The 23,410-nt window shown below is 42.9% G+C and overlaps 1 protein-coding gene across 1 annotated transcript; it reads right to left on the reverse strand.

The window, feature by feature from the left end:
* Window positions 1–102: 102 nt before the first annotated feature.
* Window positions 103–21,869, reverse strand: LOC308310731 (DENN domain-containing protein 2A-like). The gene is made up of 23 exons (XM_080757130.1): window positions 21,709–21,869; window positions 20,330–20,401; window positions 19,129–19,347; window positions 17,976–18,607; window positions 17,454–17,674; window positions 16,529–16,812; window positions 15,961–16,064; window positions 14,161–14,258; window positions 13,617–13,826; window positions 12,086–12,179; window positions 11,947–11,997; window positions 11,302–11,537; window positions 11,008–11,117; window positions 10,221–10,290; window positions 9,712–9,789; window positions 7,961–8,101; window positions 6,619–6,767; window positions 4,201–4,378; window positions 3,825–3,866; window positions 3,424–3,523; window positions 2,425–2,694; window positions 1,910–1,996; window positions 103–1,771 (listed from the first exon to the last, which is right to left on the reverse strand). Exons 1-23 carry the CDS (start codon window positions 21,738–21,740, stop codon window positions 1,740–1,742), a joined length of 3,510 nt encoding a protein of 1,169 aa, XP_080613256.1. The 5' UTR covers window positions 21,741–21,869; the 3' UTR covers window positions 103–1,739.
* Between the last annotated feature and the right edge of the window lie 1,541 nt (window positions 21,870–23,410).

Raw genomic sequence — 23,410 nt, forward strand, 5'->3', positions numbered from 1 at the left:
GAAGGTGCAGCAGTTCGGCAGGCTATCCTGTGAACTACAGCTGCTACTGTACCAATGATCCCATTCCAAACAAAGGCATGCAGGGATATATAGCAGGTTTATTTATTCTTATGCTCAGAACACTCATCGCCAAGAAAACAGAGCTAAAGCACAGCGTAAAGGCAGTGTTTGGCAAACGATGTTGGTCTTTTTCTGGGAACCAAGTTATATCAAAGTTCCACTTGTTTTGTTTATTTTCCCAAAAGAAACTAAATTCTACATAGAAGAGAGAAAAATAAATCTGAAAAATAAATTAAAAAGATATTCACAAATAAAATTAAAATTCCAATAGTTTCCAAAAATGAGTAGTGGTAGAAATTAATGATGAAAATAGCTAATCTATAAACCCACACACAATTGCATCACGGCACATTGTGAGCTTGTAGATCAGTTAGGCTATTTTCAGTATAGCCTACTTTTGAAATAAGCTATAAACTATCATGCAGTTTGTACATTTGGATCACGGGGAGGCACTACATTTCTCTTTAGGGTCTTGTGGCAAAAGGTTTGGGAAAGTTAGCATAGCATCAGCATGTGTGCCTTTGATTATCAGTGCCACTTGTCCAGCGAGTGAAGATATACTACTGCCCCCTGGTGGAATTATTAAGTACTACTGACTGACCTATGAATGCTGTTAAAGGTGGTGTAAAAGTGATATTATTTTGTTAAAATAAATCTATCTTCTGATAGTAATCATTGCTATAGAGTGTCAGTAATAGGGGTCCCCGTATCTCCGGTTCTTTAGTAAACAGAAAATAAAATGTCAGGTCATGATAACAATTACACCCAGGCGGGAGAACTCATGCATGGATACTGGATAAACAAGTGAAATTGGAAGTGATGAAAAACTAAAACATTGTTTAAACAGGCAAAAAAGAAAAAAACGAAGGAGACAACATTGGAACTACAACAATATAAAATTGAAGCTGATAAATGGGTTCTTTCTCCTGATTGGATGAAATTGGTGTAGGCTACCACCTGAAAATGTATTTAGCTGTTTAGTAAAAAGCTACAGAGACAGGGAGACCCCTGTTACTGAACAACGTACTCTGTAGCAATATTTGTTATAGTAATACTAATAACCATTTCATATAGAGCTAGAGGACACAAAATCATTTGTATTTTAACCCAGAAATATCACGTACAGCAGCTTTAACTGGTGGTGAATCAACAACAAAAAATAACAAGCTTGTAATTATTTGAAGTAAATGATATCGCCAATATTGCTGTGCTTTAGTTTGAACCCACACTGACTGAACAGTATCACTGAGAAGTTAGATGACATCCCTCTTTGTAAAAAGAGAACGCGCAATTCTTCCATCACTCATTAGTCCAAGTACACTGCGTCTCCAGCAGAGAGGTCGTCTCAACCTCTGTAGCCACTAGCCAGCATGATTGTGTCCATTGACAGATGTGGTGTCCTTGAGCAAGACAGTTAATTGAACAACTGCCAGTGGGCTCGTCAAATCTCTCTGAGTTAACCACCTGTTGTCCATATTATGGAAATTCTTGGAAAATAGCTGATCTACAAGCTATTTTCAAATGGCCCAAAAGTTCATACTAGGGTTTTAAGTGGTTAACAAGTGAACGTAGAAAATGTTCCCCAGTCCCTGGAGCGGGCCTTCTCGTTTCCACGATGACCGACCTCGGTGCACGGGTTGAACGACCTTCATCTCTCCACTGGTGAGACTGTGGCGATTTTATTTCTTGGAGAGGAACTTCATCTTGTTTCCTAAAGCGTATAACGGAAAACGATGTTTTTGGTTAGATTATTTGTGTGTTGTTGTACCTCCGCCACCTGCAGAGAGCTGGCCTTCACACATGATGCTATTCTGGTTAAATGAGTTGGAGGGAAATGGAGGTTCCTTACCCAGGCCTTTCAGGAACCTGTTGACCCGACGGTGCTCGTTGTCACGAATGGACTCCAAATACTCCTGTGCCCTCTGCTCAAAGAGCCCTATAGAGAGAGACAGAGAGAGAGAGATGTTTAATGTCGCGGCTGAAATTAATTACTTTATGTGACTAGTGACTAAAGCAACTTTTTTCTCTTTCTTTTTATGGAATTCAATCGCGTTTCCTGTGCTTAATGTTTTGTGTAAGGCACATGTTGAAATGTGCTATACAAATACTATTTGCCTTGCCTTGCCAGGACAAAAAAAAGGCAACAGTGCAGCACTAATACTATCTCTCTGTTTCTGGCACAACAGCGCCCCTACTGGTACTCATAGTCATATACTGGTGCTCATGGCCACATAGGTGAACACATAGGTGAACACGGACATTGCTGTTCCTTGGATTGGTTGCACCACTCAAAAAAGCATTTGAAAAAGCATCTAAAACCCCCGGGCCCCGGCGAAGGCCTACAAAGGCCGGTTGGCGCAGTACCTCTGACGACCCGGCGGTGGAGCTCTCTCTCCTGGATGAACCAGCCGAACATCTGGGTCTCCATGAAGACCTCCAGGAAGCGCCGCGTCGTCTTGGACGACACCGACTTGCAGAAGCCCTCGCGGCGGAAGGAGCACGGCGCCGGCGAGGACGAGGACGAGGAGTAGCCGTCCTCGCGGTCAGACACCACAAAGAGCGGGTAGTGGCCGACCAGCTCCACGAAGAAACGGACGAAGGCCTCGGATACCACGGTGCTGTCGGAGCTGGAGTCTGGGGATCGCGGTTATGTTTTGAACCCATTAAGACCTGAGGCTAATTCTACAAAATGCCTTCGAAATTAGTAGTTCTCACACTGTCAAGAAGCTTGCAGCGCTATCTACTTGTATATCTGCTATTTATAATGGTTTTCCTGTTTTTATTGGGTTAAAACTTAACCTCATGAACCCTAGTGTTTTTATCTCGTGAATGTCCTAATAAATAGGTGAACAATCAACAAAAACAGGCAAATATTCTTGGAAAATAGCAGATCTACAATCTCACAATGGGGCGCATTGCGATATGTTGTGAGCAAAATTAGTTAATATATGTAGCATCACAATCATTTTGACCACTTTTTTCCATAACATAGGCCTATACGATGACTATTAAAAAAAGCACATCGGCTATATTTGAAAAAATATAATAACATATAATATTTGTTATAATACATAATATATATGTTTGGAAAATGTTGAATCATTTTATGTTATTTAAAACATTTTACATAACTCTTTATAACTCTCTAACCTTTTCGGATGGGGGGGTGGTGTCCGCGACCAACTACATATCTATTTGGGTCTCCTTGAATTGAAAGAAGTCTGAGAACCACCAGTGATTAAACCCCAGCAATCTAAAACACATCTAAAATACCAGGTTACACGGCGGTAACCTTGTAGATCTGCTATTTTCAGTGGCCATAATTATGTCGAGCAAAAGCAGAAAAGACACTATTCCCCTCACCATCTCCTCCTCTCTCATTGGCTAGCTCCTTCCTCCTCTCCAGCACGTTCTCAAGTGCTGACTGGAGCTTGGAGGGCAGGATGGTGTCTTCATCTTCTAACTGCACACAATCACACACTTATCACCAGTATCACTGTTACAACTACAGTAAAAGTAATCAAAATTCACTGGAGTAAACATACAAAAGCATTGCCATCAAAATGTATTTATAGTCCAAAAAGTAAAAGTATATAGTTATGCAGAATGTCCCATCTAAAATGTGTAAAAGTCTTTTGAAAATAGCAGATCTACATGCGCACAATGTGTCACAATGCGTCGCGGTGTGAGCTTCTAGATCGGCTATTTTCAAAATAGCCAAAGTTTAAGCAACTAGTAAATACATATTTGTTAACGTGACGCACCTGTCTGAGCAAGCGGCTGTTTCCCAGGTCCACCACCAGAACCTGTGTAACGAAAAATAAGGTTCAGCTTTTTAAAGCACTTTGTGACCATCCATTTCTATCAGTCACGATAAGTAACTTTAAATAAGAGTAATTTTAAAGTTTTACTTTCATCGTTTTTTTTGTTTAAAAAATGTGTTTAAATGCTCGCATCTTGATGTCTGATCACTTGATTTTAATCACTAGGAAAATAATCAACAGTTGCAGCCCTTTTTTTATACAAACTTTCTGCAAACCAAAAGCCCTACAGTTTGAATGTGTAGATTAGCTAATTTCACTATTCATCATACGATAAGTGCGTGCGTGCGTGTAGGTCAAGCGATTTGAACTGTCGGACCTCCTCCAGGGGTAGTTCGGTCAGCTGGGGCAGGGAGCTGGACAGCAGGCCCACGATGAATGGCGTGGGGGTGCACACGATGTCCAGCATGGCCGAGGGCAGCACAGGGATGTAGGTATGCTGCCACACGAACGGGTACAGCAGTGCCACCATGGCGTGGCAGCACTGGGACAGCGTGCTGCCAAGCAGATTGATTGATTGATTGAAGTAGTTTATTAATTATTAACAGTATGCATTTCAAGCACAACTCAATACAAAAACTGTTAACTGTGGACGACACCAAGCATTACACTTTTTACAATAGGGTCCACCATGTCCAATTTATCAGAACATTTAGAGACGTACTACACTTCTATAATATAGAAGTGTAGTTTTCCCTTTTTGACCTCCTTTTATTTCCAGTTTTTTGTTATATTATAACAAAAAACTGGAAATAAAAGGAGGTAAAAAGGGAAAAGAAAATATACTGCGAGGGGAAAAGGTGGTCGTGGGGGGGGGGGGACACTCAGACTTTTATGGGGGCCAGTTTCGAATTGCAGCCGTCCGTAGGTGCCCTTTGAGAGCGGTTTTGAAGGAGTCAAGGTATTCGCATGTCTTAATGACCGTTGGGCGTTCCACATGTTGGTGGCAGAGGAGCGAAATTAATTTAGTCCCTTGTTTGTGCCAAATCTGGGTTGCACATGGTTTGTTGAGCTCCCTCTGGTGTTGTGGGTGTGGACTTTGTTGACATTAAGGAAGCATTTAGACAGGTACGTGGGTATCTTGGTGGTGTATCGAATCTTGTGGACCAGACCCTTTGCAAGATGCTGTACTCTGTCATCAACCCTAAGCCATTCCGGCCTGTCAAAATGGGCAGCGGTGAGGTGGGTTTGTGGAGTGGGGCCAAGTAGTAGTAGCCTGACCAGTTTGTTTTGGGAAGTCTGTAGCCTTATTTTATGGGCCCCTGAGGTGCTGTGGTACCAAGAAGTGCATGCAGAGAGAGAGAGAGAAGCCCAGGAAAAAATAAAACTTGATTTTGTTATCATAGGATATCGTCACTCTCGGGTTCCTTTTTTACCAATTTCAATTAACAAGTATACAGATGTGTGAAAATTAGCCAATCTGCAAGCTCGCAATGTGATTGATTGCGACGTGTTGCAAACTTGTAGATCTGCTATTTTCACTACTTTTGTGTGACACTTTTGTATGAAAAATAAAACTTGACATTACTTGAAAGGAGATACAAGGTTTCTGCCTGACAGCAAAGATATGTCTAATGCATTTTTCTGGGTCAAGTCAACCACATTAACCCTATGTACTTTGTTGAATGGAGTCCCCCAAGGGTCTATACTTGGGCCCCCTTCCTTTTCCCTCCACAACAAATGCTTTGCCAAAAATAGCCGTTCTACAAGTTTTAAACTCTGCATTCCTATTCTGGACATGCCATTATAGGCTAAAGTTCAAAACAAAACATTCAGGAAATTTCAAGAAAAATACAAAAATAGGGAAAATAGCTTAAGGTGTATGTGTACATAATGCAGTGTGAGCTTGCAGATTGGCTATTTCTAACTTTTGTAATTATAAAGCAAATCTTACTTTTACCACACGAGGGCGCTGTCACCTTAAATAATCGCAGTCTGTATGACTATTCCCTATGGTATCAACTTTTCCCAGGAAGGAACCCTACACACCACATAACTCTTTAATACACGTCATCCCGTTCTGCATTCCTGTCCTCGACTACTGTGACCCCCCTGGGCTCCCTCTAGGGTTTATCCCCCCAAGAAAACAAACTAACTGACCCTGGTATAAAGCCTTTCAACAGCAGGCTTCCCTCAGAATATAACCCCATGGCAAATTCCCCCGGACTGAATCCTTAAAAAATCCTTACAAGCAGATAAAATAATTCAGTGAATGTCTGGACCACCCACGGGTATAACAACTCATGATTATAATATATGTAAGTATATCTCAGTTACGTTATGCGTTGTTTTTCCACTAGGACGAAAAAGGTTTGATATGCATTAGGTCATGGACCCTCATTATTACATTTTATTTCAGGGACCACACAATACATCGTAATATGTTAATTTAGGGGCACCCGCTGGCCTAGTGGTCCAGGCGCATGCCACATATAGGCTCTGGCCTGACAGCGCGTTGCGTGTTCGAGTCCCATTCATGACTACCTTTGCTGCATGTCTCCCCCCATCTCTCTCTCTCCCTCTTTCCTGTCATTATTCACTTGTATCTATCAATAAAGGTGTGTGTGTGTGTGTGTGTGTGTGTGTGTGTGTGTGTGTGTGTGTGTGTGTGTGTGTGTGTGTGTGTGTGTGTGTGTGTGTGTGTGTGTGTGTGTGTGTGTGTGTGTGTGTGTGTGTGTGTGTGTGTGTGTGTGTGCGCGCTCGCATGCTGTGTGCATGTGTGCGCGCATGGGTCTACCTGAGCTTGTCAGCAGTGAAAATGACCCTGCGCTCCAGCAGCAGAGAGCCCAACACCTTGAAGAGCAGCCTCGGGTTCAGACAGGAGAACAGACACTCAAAGTCCACGTGCTCCAGGCGCGAGTCTGATGGACGACACAGCTCCATCGTCTGGGGAGACAGAGAGACAGCAACAGAGACAGACAGGGGTCATCCCTATATTCCCCAGGTTCTATGTTTGATTTATTGATTAATTGAAGTATTTATTAACAGTATGCAGAATTACAGTACATTTCAAGCACAACTCAATACAAAAAACTGTGAGTGGACGACCAACAAAACACTACGCTTGTTTACAAGAGGGTCCACCATGTTTTAACATTTAGAGACATACAAATATACACTTCTAGCCAAAAAACTGGAAATCATCATCATAAAGGAGGTAAAAAGGAAAAAGAAAACATATAGGCCTACAGTGAGGGGGAAAAGGGGTGAGTGGGGGATTCAGATTTTACGGGGGCCAGTTTCAAATTGCAGCCGTCCGTAGGTACCCTTTGAGAGCAGTTTAATTTAGTTAATTAATTTAGTCCCTTGTATGTATGTGCCAAATCTGGGTTGGACATGGATTGTTGAGCTCCCTCTGGTGTTGTGGGTGTGGACTTTGTTGACATTAAGGAAGTATTTAGACAACATGGGTATCTTGGTGGTGTATCGAATCTTGTGGACCAGACCCATTGCAAGATGCTGTACTCTGTCGTCAACCCTAAGCCATTCCAGCCTGTCCCTGTTCCCCACTTACCTTAGGTTTAGTTTTCTGGTTTAAGGACTTCAGTGTTTTGTACCATACAATTGTATAAGTACAGAACAAAGAATGTTTGCTTTCGCCATCTTTGTCGAAGAAGAGTCTGGGCAATTGTATTTGTCAGGATATATTTTTAGTTGGCTAAGACTAGATTAAATGAAATAGTTTAATTAGCCTAGCCAGGCCTAAAGTTCAATGGTGTGTTCAAAGACTGAGCTTAAATCAGAATTTGCTACTAAAAGTAACCCTAAGCCTAAATTGCTAAAAGGGTTATGGTTAGGTTTAGGGCCACCATGGGATGGTCAGCTTGATACTTTGCATGCATACATACTCCTAGTAGGCCAAGGAAGAACCTTACCTCCACCCCCCATTTTGCTTTCCCCTGCAAATCTAAAAATGGACGCCGGCAATTCGTTTCTTGTATTTATTTTGGACAGAGCTACTGTAGAACACTTTAACCGAGTGAAAATTAGAAAATTATTAAATGCGGGGTTTAAAAGAGAGCAAACCTGTGCCTATACGTTCTGTAAAAACCTTTGATAGAGTCCCATGTGGGCCTCACCTCGGTGCCCGATCCAGGCAGGAAGGTTTTGATGGTGATGGTTCTGCCCGGGGCAGGAAACTGGGCCTCCATTATGGCTCTCATGAAGGGCTGGACCAGTGCTGGAGACAGAGCCCTGCGTCTCTCCACCTCATCTAGTACCTGGACCGATGTTTTATATTAGGCTATTCCTTTTGGGGCTCTGTGACATGAATGACTACAGTATAAGCTCTTTTACAAGAAATGCCATTTTACAAGAAATGCTAAGTTAATAACAGGAACAATTCAGTATTCACGCAAACTGACAAGCACTTGGAATTGTAGGCATACATTTCGTTTGACTCAGTTCCACAGATAAATATTGTGAAAATATAGCCTAACTACACAAGCTGACAACAAGGCTATCAGCTGCTATTTTCACAATGTTTGTGTCACTGTGGGCGCTTCTACACAGTCGCGTCACGAAGATGCCAAATACCGCGACGCCCGCGAGCAGCAGGAGTCTCTTCCTGGTTTTTAGACAGCTGGTGGATGGAAATGAATCTCCACCCACACTGCAACTTGATGCGGGGGCAAACCGTTTCCGGTTTTCTGGCCGACGCTGCAAGTTGCAGCGCGGGTGGAGCTTCATTTCCATCCACCAGCTGTCTAAAAACCAGGAAGAGACTCCTTCTTCGTGACGCGACTGTGTGGAAGCAGTCAGTGTGTGTGTTTGTGTGTGTGTCTTTGTGAGTGGCCGTGTGTTTTGGGCGTAGGCTTGGCTCCAGCTCCCAGCTTGGCACACCTATAGGTTCCCTCATCTCCCTCACCTGCTTGGCATCAGCTAATCATCCTCCAGTCTATAAATGTTTGGTGTTCTCTCTGCGCCGATGCCAGATCGTTTCATAACGCCAGTGCGAGGTAACGCTTCTAGTACAATTACAATTTACAATTTAGGCATTTAGCAGACTCTCTTAATCCAGAGCGACTTACATTAAGCAAGAACAAAAAAGCATGGGTATACATCACATAAAAACATTTATCATGAAACATGCGTAAGCTAAGAAAGTAACAGTGGAATATCTATAATGAAACTATACATATAAGCTATACATCTATACTACTATGCTATACATATGTACTATGACGTGCTATGACAATAGCACATACAATGCACTTATGCTGTCTACATAACATGCTATAAGACTGTATCAAATGCTATCTAAGTCTACATAAGTGCTATGGGCCATGATGGAGTCTGAAAAGGTGGGTTTTCAGACGGCGGAAGATTGGGAGTGATGCTGCAGTTCTGACTGCAATGGGAAGTGCATTCCACAGTAGTCAAACTAGTGTGTAGTAGTGTAAACCCTCGTGTAGTAGTAGTGTAAACCCTCGTGAATCCTTAGTGTTAGTGTTTTTTTTAACTTTGCTTTTCGCTCCTCGTGATTTTTGACCCTTGCTCTTCTCCTCTTTCTCAGTGACCATCCGACCTGCTCCTTTACCTTGCCTGACTGCCACCAGCCTAAGCCTGCTCCCCTCAACCACTCCTAAGCCATCACCAAAAATAGCACATCTACAAGCTCCCTGATTTCACCGTTGGCTTGTGTTCTGCTTTTGGCTCTGCCAGTTTTTGCAAATCGTGACAGCTGGCCTCTTTTTTACATAATATTTGACAATTTGACCAATTTGGTGTTATAAAGGTCTAGACATGTGCATATACCCTGTATGCATGTTGGTTTGTCTACTTTTGAGTGAGAAAACAATGTTGGACATCATCATCAGATTCAGTTTACCTTAGAGAACAGGTTGAAACATCCCAGGTGGCTCACAATACAGTACACCTCTGGAAGACGCTTCCCTCTACCACTGGGCTGAGAGAGGGAGAGGGAGAAGGGGAGACCAAAAGAGAACATAAACATCTAATTCCATGCCCGGCAGAACATTTTGTACTGTGTAAAATTTGAGCCAATAAAACACTGATGTCACACTCGCACATGCACGCACATACCCACGCAAGCACACACGCAAGCACCCACGCACGCGCGCACACACACACACACACACACACACACACACACACACACACACACACTTCCTCTGAGTCCAGAATCTGAGACTGGACGCATTTTCCCACAAGTGCGTCGGCTATTTGGGTTATTTTCTTTATTTATCCAGCTGACACGTACTTGGTCACTTCCTGTCCAGTAGCTCCACAGAAGGGGGGGGGGGGGGGGGGTGGAGCCACAAATAAATAAGTGTACAGGAAATGTATTAATGATGTTTTTCTTTTTCTCTTATTTACCAGTAAACGCCGGCAGTATCCGAACCTTCGGCTCCCGTCCTCGCCAGTCAAAACAAAGGAGAACATTTCACTGCACAGAAAGAGCCAAGGAAAACACACAATAGAATCACTGTCACTTGGAAACCGCGTATGTCAAGAATGTATCCAATGTAGCTATTATTTAGTCCCACGCTCTTGTTAATACTTTTCATTGGTTTAATATTCATTAAAAAAAGTTACTATACAACAAAGTAGGGCATCATTTACCCCCTCCAAACCAACGGTTGAAATATGGAGATACAATGTTTCTGCTTGTCACAACAATACACATCTGTGGCTGTAATTAATAGGAGTGATATGCAACTCAGGGGTGTCATTTGGAGCCCCAGGGGATGGCAAATACAACCCCTTATGGCTTACATTGATTTAACCTTAAATTCAGTTATTCTATGCATATGTTTTCCAGATCACTCAAGGTCACTGTTTTGCCACCCATCTCTCTCTCTCTCTCTCTCTCTCTCTCTCTCTCTCTCTCTCTCTCTCTCTCTCTCTCTCTCTCTGGGCTTATAATTCCATCCTTGTATAGGACAGCAATTTGCAGTTTGCAACGTTGTGATGTAACAGTGTTACTTTAGGGGGGAACTGAAACTCATAGTAAAGCTTAGAGGTACAGTATACAAAAAAATATTGTATTACTTTTGAGGAAAAGCATTAACATTTTAGAATGTTCTGTGGATGTAGTATTTTCTTTTTATATTAATCATCTACCTAAAAATGTTAACACTGTGACACTTAACATGGACCTCACCTGGGGAAGCTCTCCACAGGCTGCCAGTCCTTGGCGTCAGGAAAACAGAACTGAGGGATGATCCTCAACTGGTCTTCTGTCTCCCTCATGAACTTAAAACTGCGTTCCAACTGCAAAACAAATATAGAATGGATTAGTTATATAGCTATTCTGTAGTGGGAGAAAAGAACGTACCAATTTATCCATCCACTGAAGTGCTGCATGTCCTTTTAGAAAATAGAGTAATTTACAATTACAGTATAGTGATGCAGAATGCATATGTATCAGCACATGTTGCAGTTCTCTGCTCCTAACCTTTACGGGGAACTGCTGTGTGACCTCCGGCAGGTAGGGGCCGCCAGCCTTGGGCCTGTGCAGTGACACGACCAGGAAGTACTCAAAGAGCTGCCGTTGGAGGATCTCCTGTTTGAGTGTTTTGTCCAGAGAGATGGGCCTGCCGCCGCCGCCGCCGCTGTTGTTGTTGTGGTGGACCTGGTTCTGGTTGGGCTGGCTCAGAATGGACTGGACCGACACCAGCCGCTGCCGCTCTGCTGCCGAGGCCAAAGGGAGGTGACTTTAGTAAGCCTGGATCTCTGATGATCATTTCTTACTTAACCACTTTGCTATAGTGTCTTTTCTGTTTTTCCTCTACGTCTATAAGTATGTTTTTTGCCAATCTAAAAGCTCATGGCACGGCACATCGTGAGTCGTGACACGTAGTGAGCTTGTAGATCGGTTCAGCATATCAGATGCATCGCGACCTTGGTTGTGACCTTACAGTCACTTTTGCAACTATACACCATAGCGGGTCTTGAGGGGGGGGGTCCCCAGCCAAATGGTGGATGGACCCTTATGAGTCTATAACTCAGAGAGTGTACAAATGGAACCAAATGGACCCGAACCACTCCTATAGAGCCACACTGTACAAATGTGTTCTTCCACTATCATGCTATACTGTACCTTTAACCCTCTCCTCCACCTCACTCTCTGAGTCACTGTTGTCATCTGTAACTGCAAAGAGACAAATGGAGAATTTATAGCTGACGAAAAGACCCCACCAATTATTGAAACAGTGTGCGTATTATCGTCATGTTCTCACCTCTCCCAGAGCTGGTCTCTGCATAATGGTACACTCTTCTCAGATGTTTCTTCCCAATGCGAGCCTCAAAGATGCTGTTGATTTTCAGTACAACCTGTTGACAAAGAGTTGATGTAAATCGGTGGTTCTCACACTTTTTCACGAGACAATTTTGTGCAGGTGCACCCCATAAGAGACAATTTGTGTTGTTTTTCCACAATGTTTCAAGCCAAGCTCATTGCATCACGCTTGGCTTGTCGATTGGCTGAAGTATGAAAATTGTTTAGTGGTTAAACATGTTTTGGTGCTATATTAACTTATTAATATAGCACCCCACTTTGAGAACACCTGTAAGTAACGAGACTCTTTGCATTGTGTTGTGAAGCAGCATTTTACCCTTCTCTTCTGGAGCATAATGGATGCTGTTCTGATCCACACACACACACACACACACACACACACACACACACACACAGTGTACTAGACTAGAACACTAATACACAAGCCCAGGTGTAGGAAAATTGAGCATACGTATCAACAACCTCCAGTAAATTATATTTATTTTGGGGGGGACGAACTAAGGGGAAACTTGGAGGCCATGTTGGAGTCGAGGAAAGTTGACTATCATGATGATGAAAAGTAATGTTCTGATGCCAGTGATGTATAAATATCTCACTCACTAACCATGATGAGTGAATGACGCGTTTGGAAGCTACTAAGGAATCTTGGCTGACATTCTGGGTCTGGGACAGAGTCCAGTGTAATTCAGTTTTGAAATGCCAAAGTCATGGTGCATGGTAAAAATCTATGTTCAAATGTAACCCTTTGGTTACACACTTGTACACTCTTGTGTACACTCATGCTGTGACTCACAATGTGTACACCACAGCACGATGTGTTGTGAGCTTGTAGATCTGCTATTTTTGGTGCACAACACTGCTGCACAAGACACAACTAAGCATAAATGAGGCATAACTGACTCCCAATAACTAAGCCTAACCTAATCTAATCCTAACCCCCACCTGAATCTCTTCCAAATTGTAAATCTAACTCCATAAATAACTTTTACCCATAAAACAACCATTGCTATAGTATTGTGAGAACCATAAAATTGTCTAATCTGTAGGAATGATGTTTGTTTAACTTTATTTATAGAGGAGTCCTTGCACAACAAAACAAACTAACCAGGAGACGTATTTGTTGTATGTTATACATACAGGTACAGTATGTTTTTATTTTAAAACATTGATATTTTATTATCAATGTCCTATTGCTTGTGTATTTCCGTGTAGGAACAAGTGAGGAGTCCTTGCACTACAAAACAAACTAACCTGGAGACTTATTGTGTTATTGTTTTGTCAGAATAAATGGAGGTTTGTCTCCAAAGAGAGTTCTGGGTCCATCTAATCCCTTCAACACAGAGATAAAGACTACATCTGTTACACTCGTTTGTCCCTCACAAGTATAGTATTATACAGTAAGGATGTGACATGTACACACACACACACACACACACACACACACACACACGTGCACAAGCACACACACGCACGGTTGGTATCCTGCGGAATGTTCTGTTGTCCCCGGGAAGCCAGGAGGCTGCGTTTTCGAGGCTGCCGCAGGGAGTGGAAGGGGGGCTGAGCTGTGGTGGGGAGGGCAGCCCCCCAGTGCTGCGGGTGCGCTGGTGCTGGTTGACCCTGCGTAGGTCCAGCAGCTTAAAGCTCCTGTTTGAGTTCTGCCTGAAGAAGCCTGGCCTGGAAGCCTGCACAGTAAAGTCCTGAGAGTTAATAGAACTCAATTTTTTGTCCACTGTCAGAGTTACATTACACTACAGTTAAGTGGACAAATAACAGAATGTGAGGATCATATCGTTGCTGTCTGGCAGAAACAGTTTTTGTGGGTTTTTTTAATGACCCCCTAATTGGTCATACTACAGTGTCACACAAAAGTATCAAAAAGTAGCCTAGCATGTCCACAAGCTTGTTTTGTAGATCTGCTACTGTTGAATGTCAATCCTTTTTTTGGGGACTTTGAGTTTTCCCAACCAGACAGAGACGATATTACCGTATATCATGTTTAGCATGTGCGTCGCTGACCTTAATGGTGGAGTCTGCCCCAGGAGAGGAGGGCAGGGACTGCTGGGAACTCTGACTGTCCACCTCAATGTCCTCGTACGGGTTCTCTTTAGACGAGTCTGTAGAAATAGTCAGAGAATATTGTCCGAATAATGTCAAACCTGGGAATACATTTCTTACCAAGAAATGTCTTCACCAATGTGTTTGTAATGGTGTCTACTGTCTACTATAAAACGTCTGGGTTTCCGAGGCTAACTGTCTACTAACATATGCCACATTGGTTTCTATTCAGCCACCCTAGGGGAATTTTTGACAGCTGCTGAGTTGAGGGTACCATTAAGAGCCATAAACGACAAGACGTTTTATTGCCAATTATGGACCGGATGCCACGGGTGACAAGACGTGCTCCCTTGGGACTTTTCTTTTTTAAATCCATAATTTGAAAAATTCCTCTAATCTGATGTACAGGTGATGACATGCACATTACATGCATAATAGAATTACAATTTCTTTCTTTTTTTATAATGGGCGAATTGGCAACCAAAGCCTAAACTGGTGACCATCAGGTGGCGCTGAAAGATTAACAACCAATGTAAGGCAAAATGTTATACATTTTATTATGCTTTAAGTAGCATACATGTAACACGTCACATGCTATTTAAAGTATAATGAAATTTAGAAAATGTTGCCTTATATTGGTTGTTAATGGTACCCAAACGTTCAGCAGCTGTCAAAAATTCCCTAGGGTGGCTGAATAGAATTGTAAGATGTGTTAATATACACCTTTACAAACGCATTGGTGAAGAATTGTATTAATATCCCCTGACTTAAAGACAGAGGTAGGACTTATCGTTGATGTTGGGCAGAAACCTATTATGTATCTCCATACTTCAACTTTGTATGTTGTTTTTTTTGCTGTAAATTAATTTGCCCTACTTCGTCGTACAACAGTGTCGCGTAAAGTAGCAGAAATAGCCAAAATAGCCGCTCTAGAAGCTCACAAGACGCCGCGACACATTACTTCCGCCATTTTTTAAACATTTTTAAAGTGAATACGGTATATTTCTGTGGGTTTTTAAAAATATTGAACCAGCAAAAGGTATAAAAACAGAGCTTGTGACTAAATAATAACTACATTGGATCCAATGGAACAAACAAAGGTTATTTTTCTTCCATTTCCTGTATGTCCAACAAGTAACCTTGTTGGACATACAAGGTTTCCACCCAACAGCGACGTCATGTTTGTTCATGATTTCTTGTTTATTGTCTTCCTGCCATTAAAAGGACATATAGCTGTTCTCACGTACAGTGGGCCTGCTGGGGAACCCCAAGGGTCATCCAGGATTAATAGCCTAAATAATCTGCTTCTATTTTGTTTCCTTGTCAAACTGATGACAAAATTATCTATTTGTACATCTATGTTGGGGTCCCCTCCCCAGTGAAACGTTTTCAGAACACTTATATAATAATACAATACACACAATGTTTATGAGTGAGAGAGCCTACAGTATACAAATATAACAGTACAATAGTGCCCTAAATTATATCGAATCCATGCCGGAATACTTGATTGATTGATTGATTGATTGATTGATTCAATTGATTGATCATTAAAATAAACATGCTCTGAAAATGCACGCGGACACAGCCTTCCTATCTGACCACTTTACGGCAGCCGGGCAGCCGCGAACGCTTTCTAGTGCCCTGACCCAGGAAAGGTTGAGAATCCGAACCGCGCTATTTGAGGACAGGACACAGAGTAGAAATCAGGCTTTAAGGCTTGTTGATGTTTGCAGTGTAGATTAAAGAGAGGCTTCTGACCGGGTATGACTTCATAATGATGCTCCTGTGACAGTCGACGAGAGAAGAGCAGACCGCTCGGCGGATCATGACACTCTGGCAGGTCTTCAGACTCGTAGGATTTCCTGACCCAGTGGGCAGTTGAAAAGAAAAGAAAAAGTATTAGCAAGGTTTGTGGACTGGGAATTAAAAGACTACAGTAGAACCTATAGCAGCCACATTTATACTGTTGAGCTAAGATGGAAAGCCTGTTTTGGCAGAGAGAGACTTTGAGTTTCAGGCAGTACTACTTACTTGTTCTACCCAACAACAGGGTCGACTCTAAATGTCTCAGTGTAAGAGTATGGGGACAAATCACCTCTGCAGATGTATTGTACTATAGTTATATTGCATGTATTACATAGCCTTACATATCTGAAAAGAAAAGGAGCAGGAAGAAGATAAATCTTCATTGGATTCATTGCAAATATCTTTAAAGTACTGTTAAAGTACCCACCCGCGCCTTTACACCATTAAACATGTGATGAGGCATTAAAGTTCAAAACGGTCCATTTTTCACCCTCAGCATTCAGTCTCTCCCTCCGTGTACCTGTTGGTGGTGTCCCGGTTGCGGCCACCCCGTGGCCTCTTGAAGCCCCCGGCAGCGGGGGGCTGTAACGGGGCAGGTGGCGGCGAGATGGAGGGCAGCGGGGGTAGGTTCCTCCCGCCGGGCAGGGCGGGGTGCTGAAAGGTGCGCTGGGGCTTGGGGACGGGGTTGATGGGTGGAGACCCCGGCTCCGTGTTGTAGAGCTGAGGACGCCTACGCCGTCCCTCGTCCCGGGCGTCACCGCAGGGACTGATCATGGATTCTATCTCCTTCCTCTTGGCCTCCACCTGGACAGTAGGATTTGTTAGAAACAGAAGAGAGGAGAGGACATTGTCTTAGCCACCTAAGCTCTATATACTAGTTGATCTATCTGTAGTTAGGCTACCGGTATTCATTATTTATATATATATATATATATATATATATATATATATTTATTATTATTTTTTTATTTGAACTTTGAAAATGTACCAAAAATAGGGATGGCGGGGTTAATGTGGATGATTAACATCTTTAATTATCTTGTTAAATTGCAATATTATCAATACTAAACATGGCATGCTGCCATATGTACATTTCCCTAATTAGATTTGTAGATCTGCTACTTTTGATACTTTTGTCTTTTGAGTGACACTGTAGTATGATCAAGTAGGGCATTCATTTACACAAAACAATTAAATCACAAATATTGAGATAAGAGGTTTCTGCCAGAAAAACCAACAAAATTCAGCTTGAGCGCAGATAAAACGTATCTCCACAGGCCACTAAAAATGAATGACCAGAGGGGGGGGGGGGGGGGGGGGTCTCAATTAAGCAATAAGCCACGAGAGGTCTCAGGTTACCGGGTATTTTACAATGGATGGGGATTTTCTAACCGTTTTAGACCGTAACCGTTTTAGAAAAGCAGAGTCATGGTTCACCACCTCACCTGTCTGTCCCTGCTCGGCGGGCAGAAGTAGTTCCCCAGCTCGGCCGGGGTCTTGCTGTGGTTCTGTGCATTCTGCTCCAGTTTTCGGAACAGGGTGAACACGGCCCTCTTCTCCTGGTCGCTGCGCTCCGCCGTCCTCCTGCCATCGCTCTTCTTCAGCGTCCCCGTCGGCTGGTCAGCGGCCTCCACCGGCGTACCGGCTCTCGGACCCACAAGCTTTCCTACATTCAGATATAAGGCATAAAACGTGCTTCTCCATTGTTCAATTCATCGGAAACGTAATGGATAGAATAATCGCTAAGAAAACAATAGCCCGACCTGCCATTAGTCCGTCCTCCCGTTACTAACCCTATGCCTAACCTCATTACTATCCCTAACCCTAACCTCATTACTAACCCTATCCCTAACCTCATTACTAACCCTATCCCTATTCCCTAAACCTAACCGCACGCAGAAGCCACGTATATGTTCAGACTAACGGGATGTCAGAGTTATGGACAGTCCCCAGCGGCAACGCTATACCTGCATTCTCCTTCACAGGCTGCCGGTTCTCTTTGCAGGACGTGTTGCCGCTCTGGCTGGGCTTACCGTCACAGCCCTTAAGCGTCCCAGCATGCTCTACCTCCACGGGCGAACAGGGCCTTGAAGCCCAGAGCTTTGTGACGTTCTCCTTCCCATCGGCGTGCTGTTCCTTGGGGGCCACTCCCCTGCAGTTCTCCCCTCTTTCCTTATAACAAGGTTTGCCACTGTTGCTGTCCACGGATTCAGCAGGTGAACAGGGCCTCGAACCCCCGACCCTTCCTACGTTCTCCTTCACAGGATTCTGGTCCTCTTTGCAAGCTGCATTACTACTGCTCTCCCCTTCCTGGCTCTGGCTGGTCTTACCATCGCGTTCCTTAAACACTAGCGTATGCTCCAGCCGGACAGGCGAACAAGGCCTTGAGCCCCAGAGCCTCGAGATGTTCTCCTTCCCAGGATTGTACGTCTCTGTGTACATTGCCCCCCTCTGGTCCTCACGGGGGTTACTCTTGGTCTTTGTCAATGATTCTGTCCTCTTCACAGCACTGGTTGGGCCCGGTGATGGTGATGGTGGATGTGTGGATTCCTTGCCCTCCCACTGCGAGATCTTGTCCTTGATGTTGGCTCGCTGGGTCCTGGAGAGTCAGACGTAGTGAAGAAGTACTCATGACGTTTTACTTAGATAAAAGTCACAACACCACAATATAAAAATGCTCTGTTGCAATACTCTCCCACAAAGGCCCCCATTCCAATTGAATAATTGTCATCAAATTGTCAGATATACTTGAATTGTATATTGTATTAACCTAATCTACCATACAGATTGTATAATTGTATGGAGTTTTAAGTCTAGTACTAAAAAAGCACACTCTGTGCAGTGACCCACTGTGGCTGCCATGCACACGATTGCAGATTTACTGCAACTATGAATGCAATGTGCTATTGTATAATAAATCTAAAACAAAATCAGTCACAAAAGACATGTATGCAGTGTGTTATTGTATAATAAATCTAAAACAAAATCAGTCACAACACAAGATGTATTCACATTGGCCACATGGCGTCTCACGTCGTCATTTAGTGCCCTAAAACAAAAAGTCCATAGACCTGGCTGCCATATGATGACGTAATTTCAAAAGTACTTTATATTAGTTACTTTCCGCCGATGGTGGAGACCTTGCCGCCCACCGGCGGGGTGTTCTCTGAGCCGTGAGGGTCCGTGGTGGTCCGCCTCCTCTGGGACATGTTGGGCTTGGTGAGGTTGTCCAGAGGGCTGAAGGGCAGCTTCGGTGTCCCCTCCTCTGTCCCCCGGCCGTCTGCTTTGGGTCCCGCAGACACGTGGCTACGTCTCGTTCCAAAATCCCCCCTCTTGAACCTGAAGAAAATAAGTATACATAATTTATACTGTATGCCTGAATAGCCGAAGTATTGCATGAAATGCGATTAAAGTGGTTAAACTGAACACATTTTTTAAGCCCTTCAAGGACCCCTGGGGGTCCCCAGGGCCCAGACCCCACCTTGAGAACCACTGAGTTAGGGTTTATGGTTTATAGTTGGGGAACATGCGTGCGCTCAGCAAGTCTCATGGCAAACTGTCCATTACATTTTGAGATGTGAGGTGTGACTTGAATGGAATTTGGCACTAGAGGAAAGGCAAAGGGTCACCAACTCACCAACATCAGTAAAGGTCATTCTCTGGGACCAGAAGGTGCACAGCAAATGATGTGGCAAATGCAATTCAGCCTGTATCCTTTTAGATGTTTTGTTTTTTTGGTGGACCTTCCAAGCATTGCGTTGTGAGCTTATAGATTGACCATTTTCAAGTCTTCTCTTTTGGGGGTCCTGTGGCACTGTGGCACAACATATTTTCAAATGGGGGTTTGCAGCCTAATTTGGGGGCTTCCTTGACATGAAAATGTTTTGTATACAATTCCATAGCGAGACCAAAAGACTGCATACTAATAGCCCCAGTGAATTCCCAGTACAGCTGATGGGACTGCCTGTGAGGGGACATATCAGAGCTTTTTCTGGCATCAGTGGGAAAATCCAGGCCTGGTTTATAAGTCTGGGAGTAAAATGCCAGAGGACAGGCCTGTGACCGAACATCACTGTCTCACCGACCTCTCTACGTAAACACATAGTTGGACCAGAGCCTGCTTCATCAAACTGTTCTATTTCAACAAATAAATGAGAGGAAATGGGAAGGCCCAAGTTCAAAGACCTTCCATGACCATACAGTAGCCTATACGTCATGTCGAAATTATGTTTGTTGGTTCCAATGAGATAGATAGGCACCAATCCCATTTTTAGAATGATTTTAGAAAGTTCAATTGTCCTTCTGACTGTTCAGTCCTAACCTGTTGACAGTGGAATAGATACAGTCTTGACCAGCAGGCATCCTGCTAGCAGCCGCCATTGTTGTTGTGCACCTGAAGGGAAGAAAAGTATGTCAGAAGTGTCAAGTATGAGACGTGCTGTAGGTGAGAGAGACTGACAGAGAATGAATGAGGATGAAGGAGAAAGATGGATACTGAAAACAATTCATCCTCTCTGTTCTCTGTGTGTTTCAGAGTTGAATGCGTTTCTCAGATTTGAGCCATATCTTTTGTAGCCCTTTATTTATTTTAATTACCATATATAATTCACTTCAATTGAGAGCTTATAATGGGTTAGGGTTAGCTTAGTTGTAGGCCTTCCATTCTGCGTGGCACCCAACCACTTTGATTAGGACGCAGCCTGCAATGTTTTGTTGAACCATGATGATATTGATATTATAATAATAACATGCTGTGATTTACTCACAGCTGGTAGCTAATGGATACATTTATTAAGGCCAGCTGGACAGACTTTTGACTACGTCAGTGCAGCTCCCAAAATGGGTTCATATGTATCACACATTACTCCAGGGAGTAATGACTGAAGGATAACTCAAGATAGCAGATTGTTGTGAACTTGTAGATCTGCTATTTCCATTGCATGTCACCAGAGCAACGTAAATCAGGCTTTACTCTGTCGTATCTGCTCTCCCACTTTATCTAGTATATATATTTTTTATTTTCCTCCCTTTGTCACTTCTCCCCTTTTTCACGCTCTCCTCTCCTCTACCATCTTTCCCAGAGCTGTGTTTCAAGTTCAGTGACCTCTCAGTTAAAGCTTTTATTCTCCCGTTCATTTGTTCTTCATTGATACGAAGCCAGTGACAGCTTGAGCATAAGCACACAGATGACGTGGCCCCTTAAAGCAGTGGTTCTCAAACTTGTATTTGTAATTATTTCAAGGACCTCAGTTATTAGGCCCCCACCCCCCCTTAACTCTGACACTGTAGAGGTTGAACCTAATGGACCCCATCCGTACACTCTGAGTTATTATCAATCATTTTTCTGGGGACCCCCTAGAACCCCCTCAAGGACACCTGTGGGTTTAAAAAAAAGAGGAAAAGACAGCAGGCTGGAACGGCCAGCACTAGGCTACTGTTGAAGAACAGCTATGTTTTATTCTGTAGTCACAATACATGACTAAAGGAAGGTTTAGGAGTATCACACAGTCTTACAAGCGCAAAATATATAACGTTTTAATTTCAAGGACCCCTGGTTTTATATGATTTTTACCAAATCCTCCTGCGGGTCCTTGAACCCCACTTAAACAGCCACTGCACATGTAGGTGTGTACACATTTTATATATAATATAATTGATGTCATTGAATCTGTGTGAGGACAGATCTACAGTATTCCTTACCCGTTTGTTTTGCCCAGATCCTGTGCATTCATTGCAGGGATGGAAGCCAGTCGCCTCAGTAGAAACCTCTGAAAGAATTGTATCCATTGGTGTAACTTCCAAGCAAGGTGATCCTCACTTTGTTATGTTATTTTGTTGCAGCTTATATCCAATCTATGGTTGTAATGCAGCCTACTGATTTATTATAATGTGCATATTTCCATGAAGCGGTTCATCAGATATGTGGTCTTCCAAATGAATGAGAGAGAGAGAGAGAGAGTTCAAGTCCCACCCCAAAGTTTACTGTTTTTATTACCCCTTCCCCCTTTCCCATATCTCTCTCTCTCTCTCTCTCTCTCTCTCTCTCTCTTCTATACATAACACAATGAACATGTTTTTCTCACTTGTAAGTGTTTGACTACTGCAGTACAATGCTTAGTGTACTGTTCACTCTGAGGAGGTACACATGAAACCATTTGTACCCTCTCAGAGTTAAACTATCCAATCCAGATGTCATATGTATGCTGGCACTAATAATATAGCCTACACATTATGTAGGTGACCAGCAAAGTTACTCCCATACCTGTGCTCGCTGTCTCTGTCTTCAATACTGCTGCTAATTCGTTGATAATTCCTTTTTGTCCTTATTGTGTTGCTTTATGAAAGAAACCGCAAACCAACAATGAAGGATTAAAAACGTAAAACAAAATAAATGTCAATAGTGGTGTAAAATAATAAAGTAATTCAATAACCATGTTAGCATGTTACATAATTTCCCTCCAAAACCCATGCTGGAATCGACATGACAACTGTCTGCTCCACAGTTGCCATGCCAGCTGTCACAAACGTCCCCTTGGAAGTAAATAGGTTCAGTTGAATCTGTAAACCTGTGATGTGACAATAAGTTGATTTAACGATGAAATATCTAAAAATAAAACACAATGCACTGTCCAAATTGTCCAAAACTACAATGCATATAACATTTAACCACAAAAGGAAAATGGCAAAAGTAAAGGTTTAATTTTATAATAATAATAATAATTATAATTATTATTATTAGTAGTAGTAGTAGTTTTACAACACTAGAAGTAGGAGCAGTAGTAGTAATAGAGTAATAGGATTAGTAGTCATTGGTAGTAGAGGAAATATTAAAATGTGTGACCTCTCAAGACAATTTAGCCTTATTTGAAAATTAACAAAAATGGTACAAACAAGCTCACAAAGCTTGTAGATAGGCTGTTTTTATTATGTGTTATCCCCCACCCCCACCCCATTATGATATTCTAAAAATAGGGACGCCAGATTGAAAGAGGTTAAAAGCCTACACTTTACCTTCAAATAGTGGTCAAGTTCAGTGGTGGATCCCTGCAGTTCTGTGCAGTAGGCTTGTTGAATGCAGTGTGTTTGCGGTGAAGGTTTGAAGCACACTATGTGTAAGCTAAGACAGCCAATGGTTGGCCTGTACAGTGGCATAGTGACACAACTGGACAGCTGTCACTTAATATACATAAGAGACTGACTGCTGCACACCATGGTCAACTGTACACTCCTGTCCGTCGTTCCACCCCTGGTCAGTTGGTGGCGGTAATACACCATCAACCAAGGGTAAAGTGATGTGGTCCAACTCTACAGTCTATGGTCCAACTACAGTAGGCCTACCACACTGTTAATTTGTAAATCAGAGAGTACAAATCCCTTTGGTTAGAATTTACAATTAGTAATT

The sequence above is a fragment of the Protomyctophum bolini genome (assembly GCF_963924005.1).
Source record: "Protomyctophum bolini genome assembly, chromosome: 23".
NCBI classification, from domain to species: Eukaryota; Metazoa; Chordata; class Actinopteri; order Myctophiformes; family Myctophidae; genus Protomyctophum; species Protomyctophum bolini.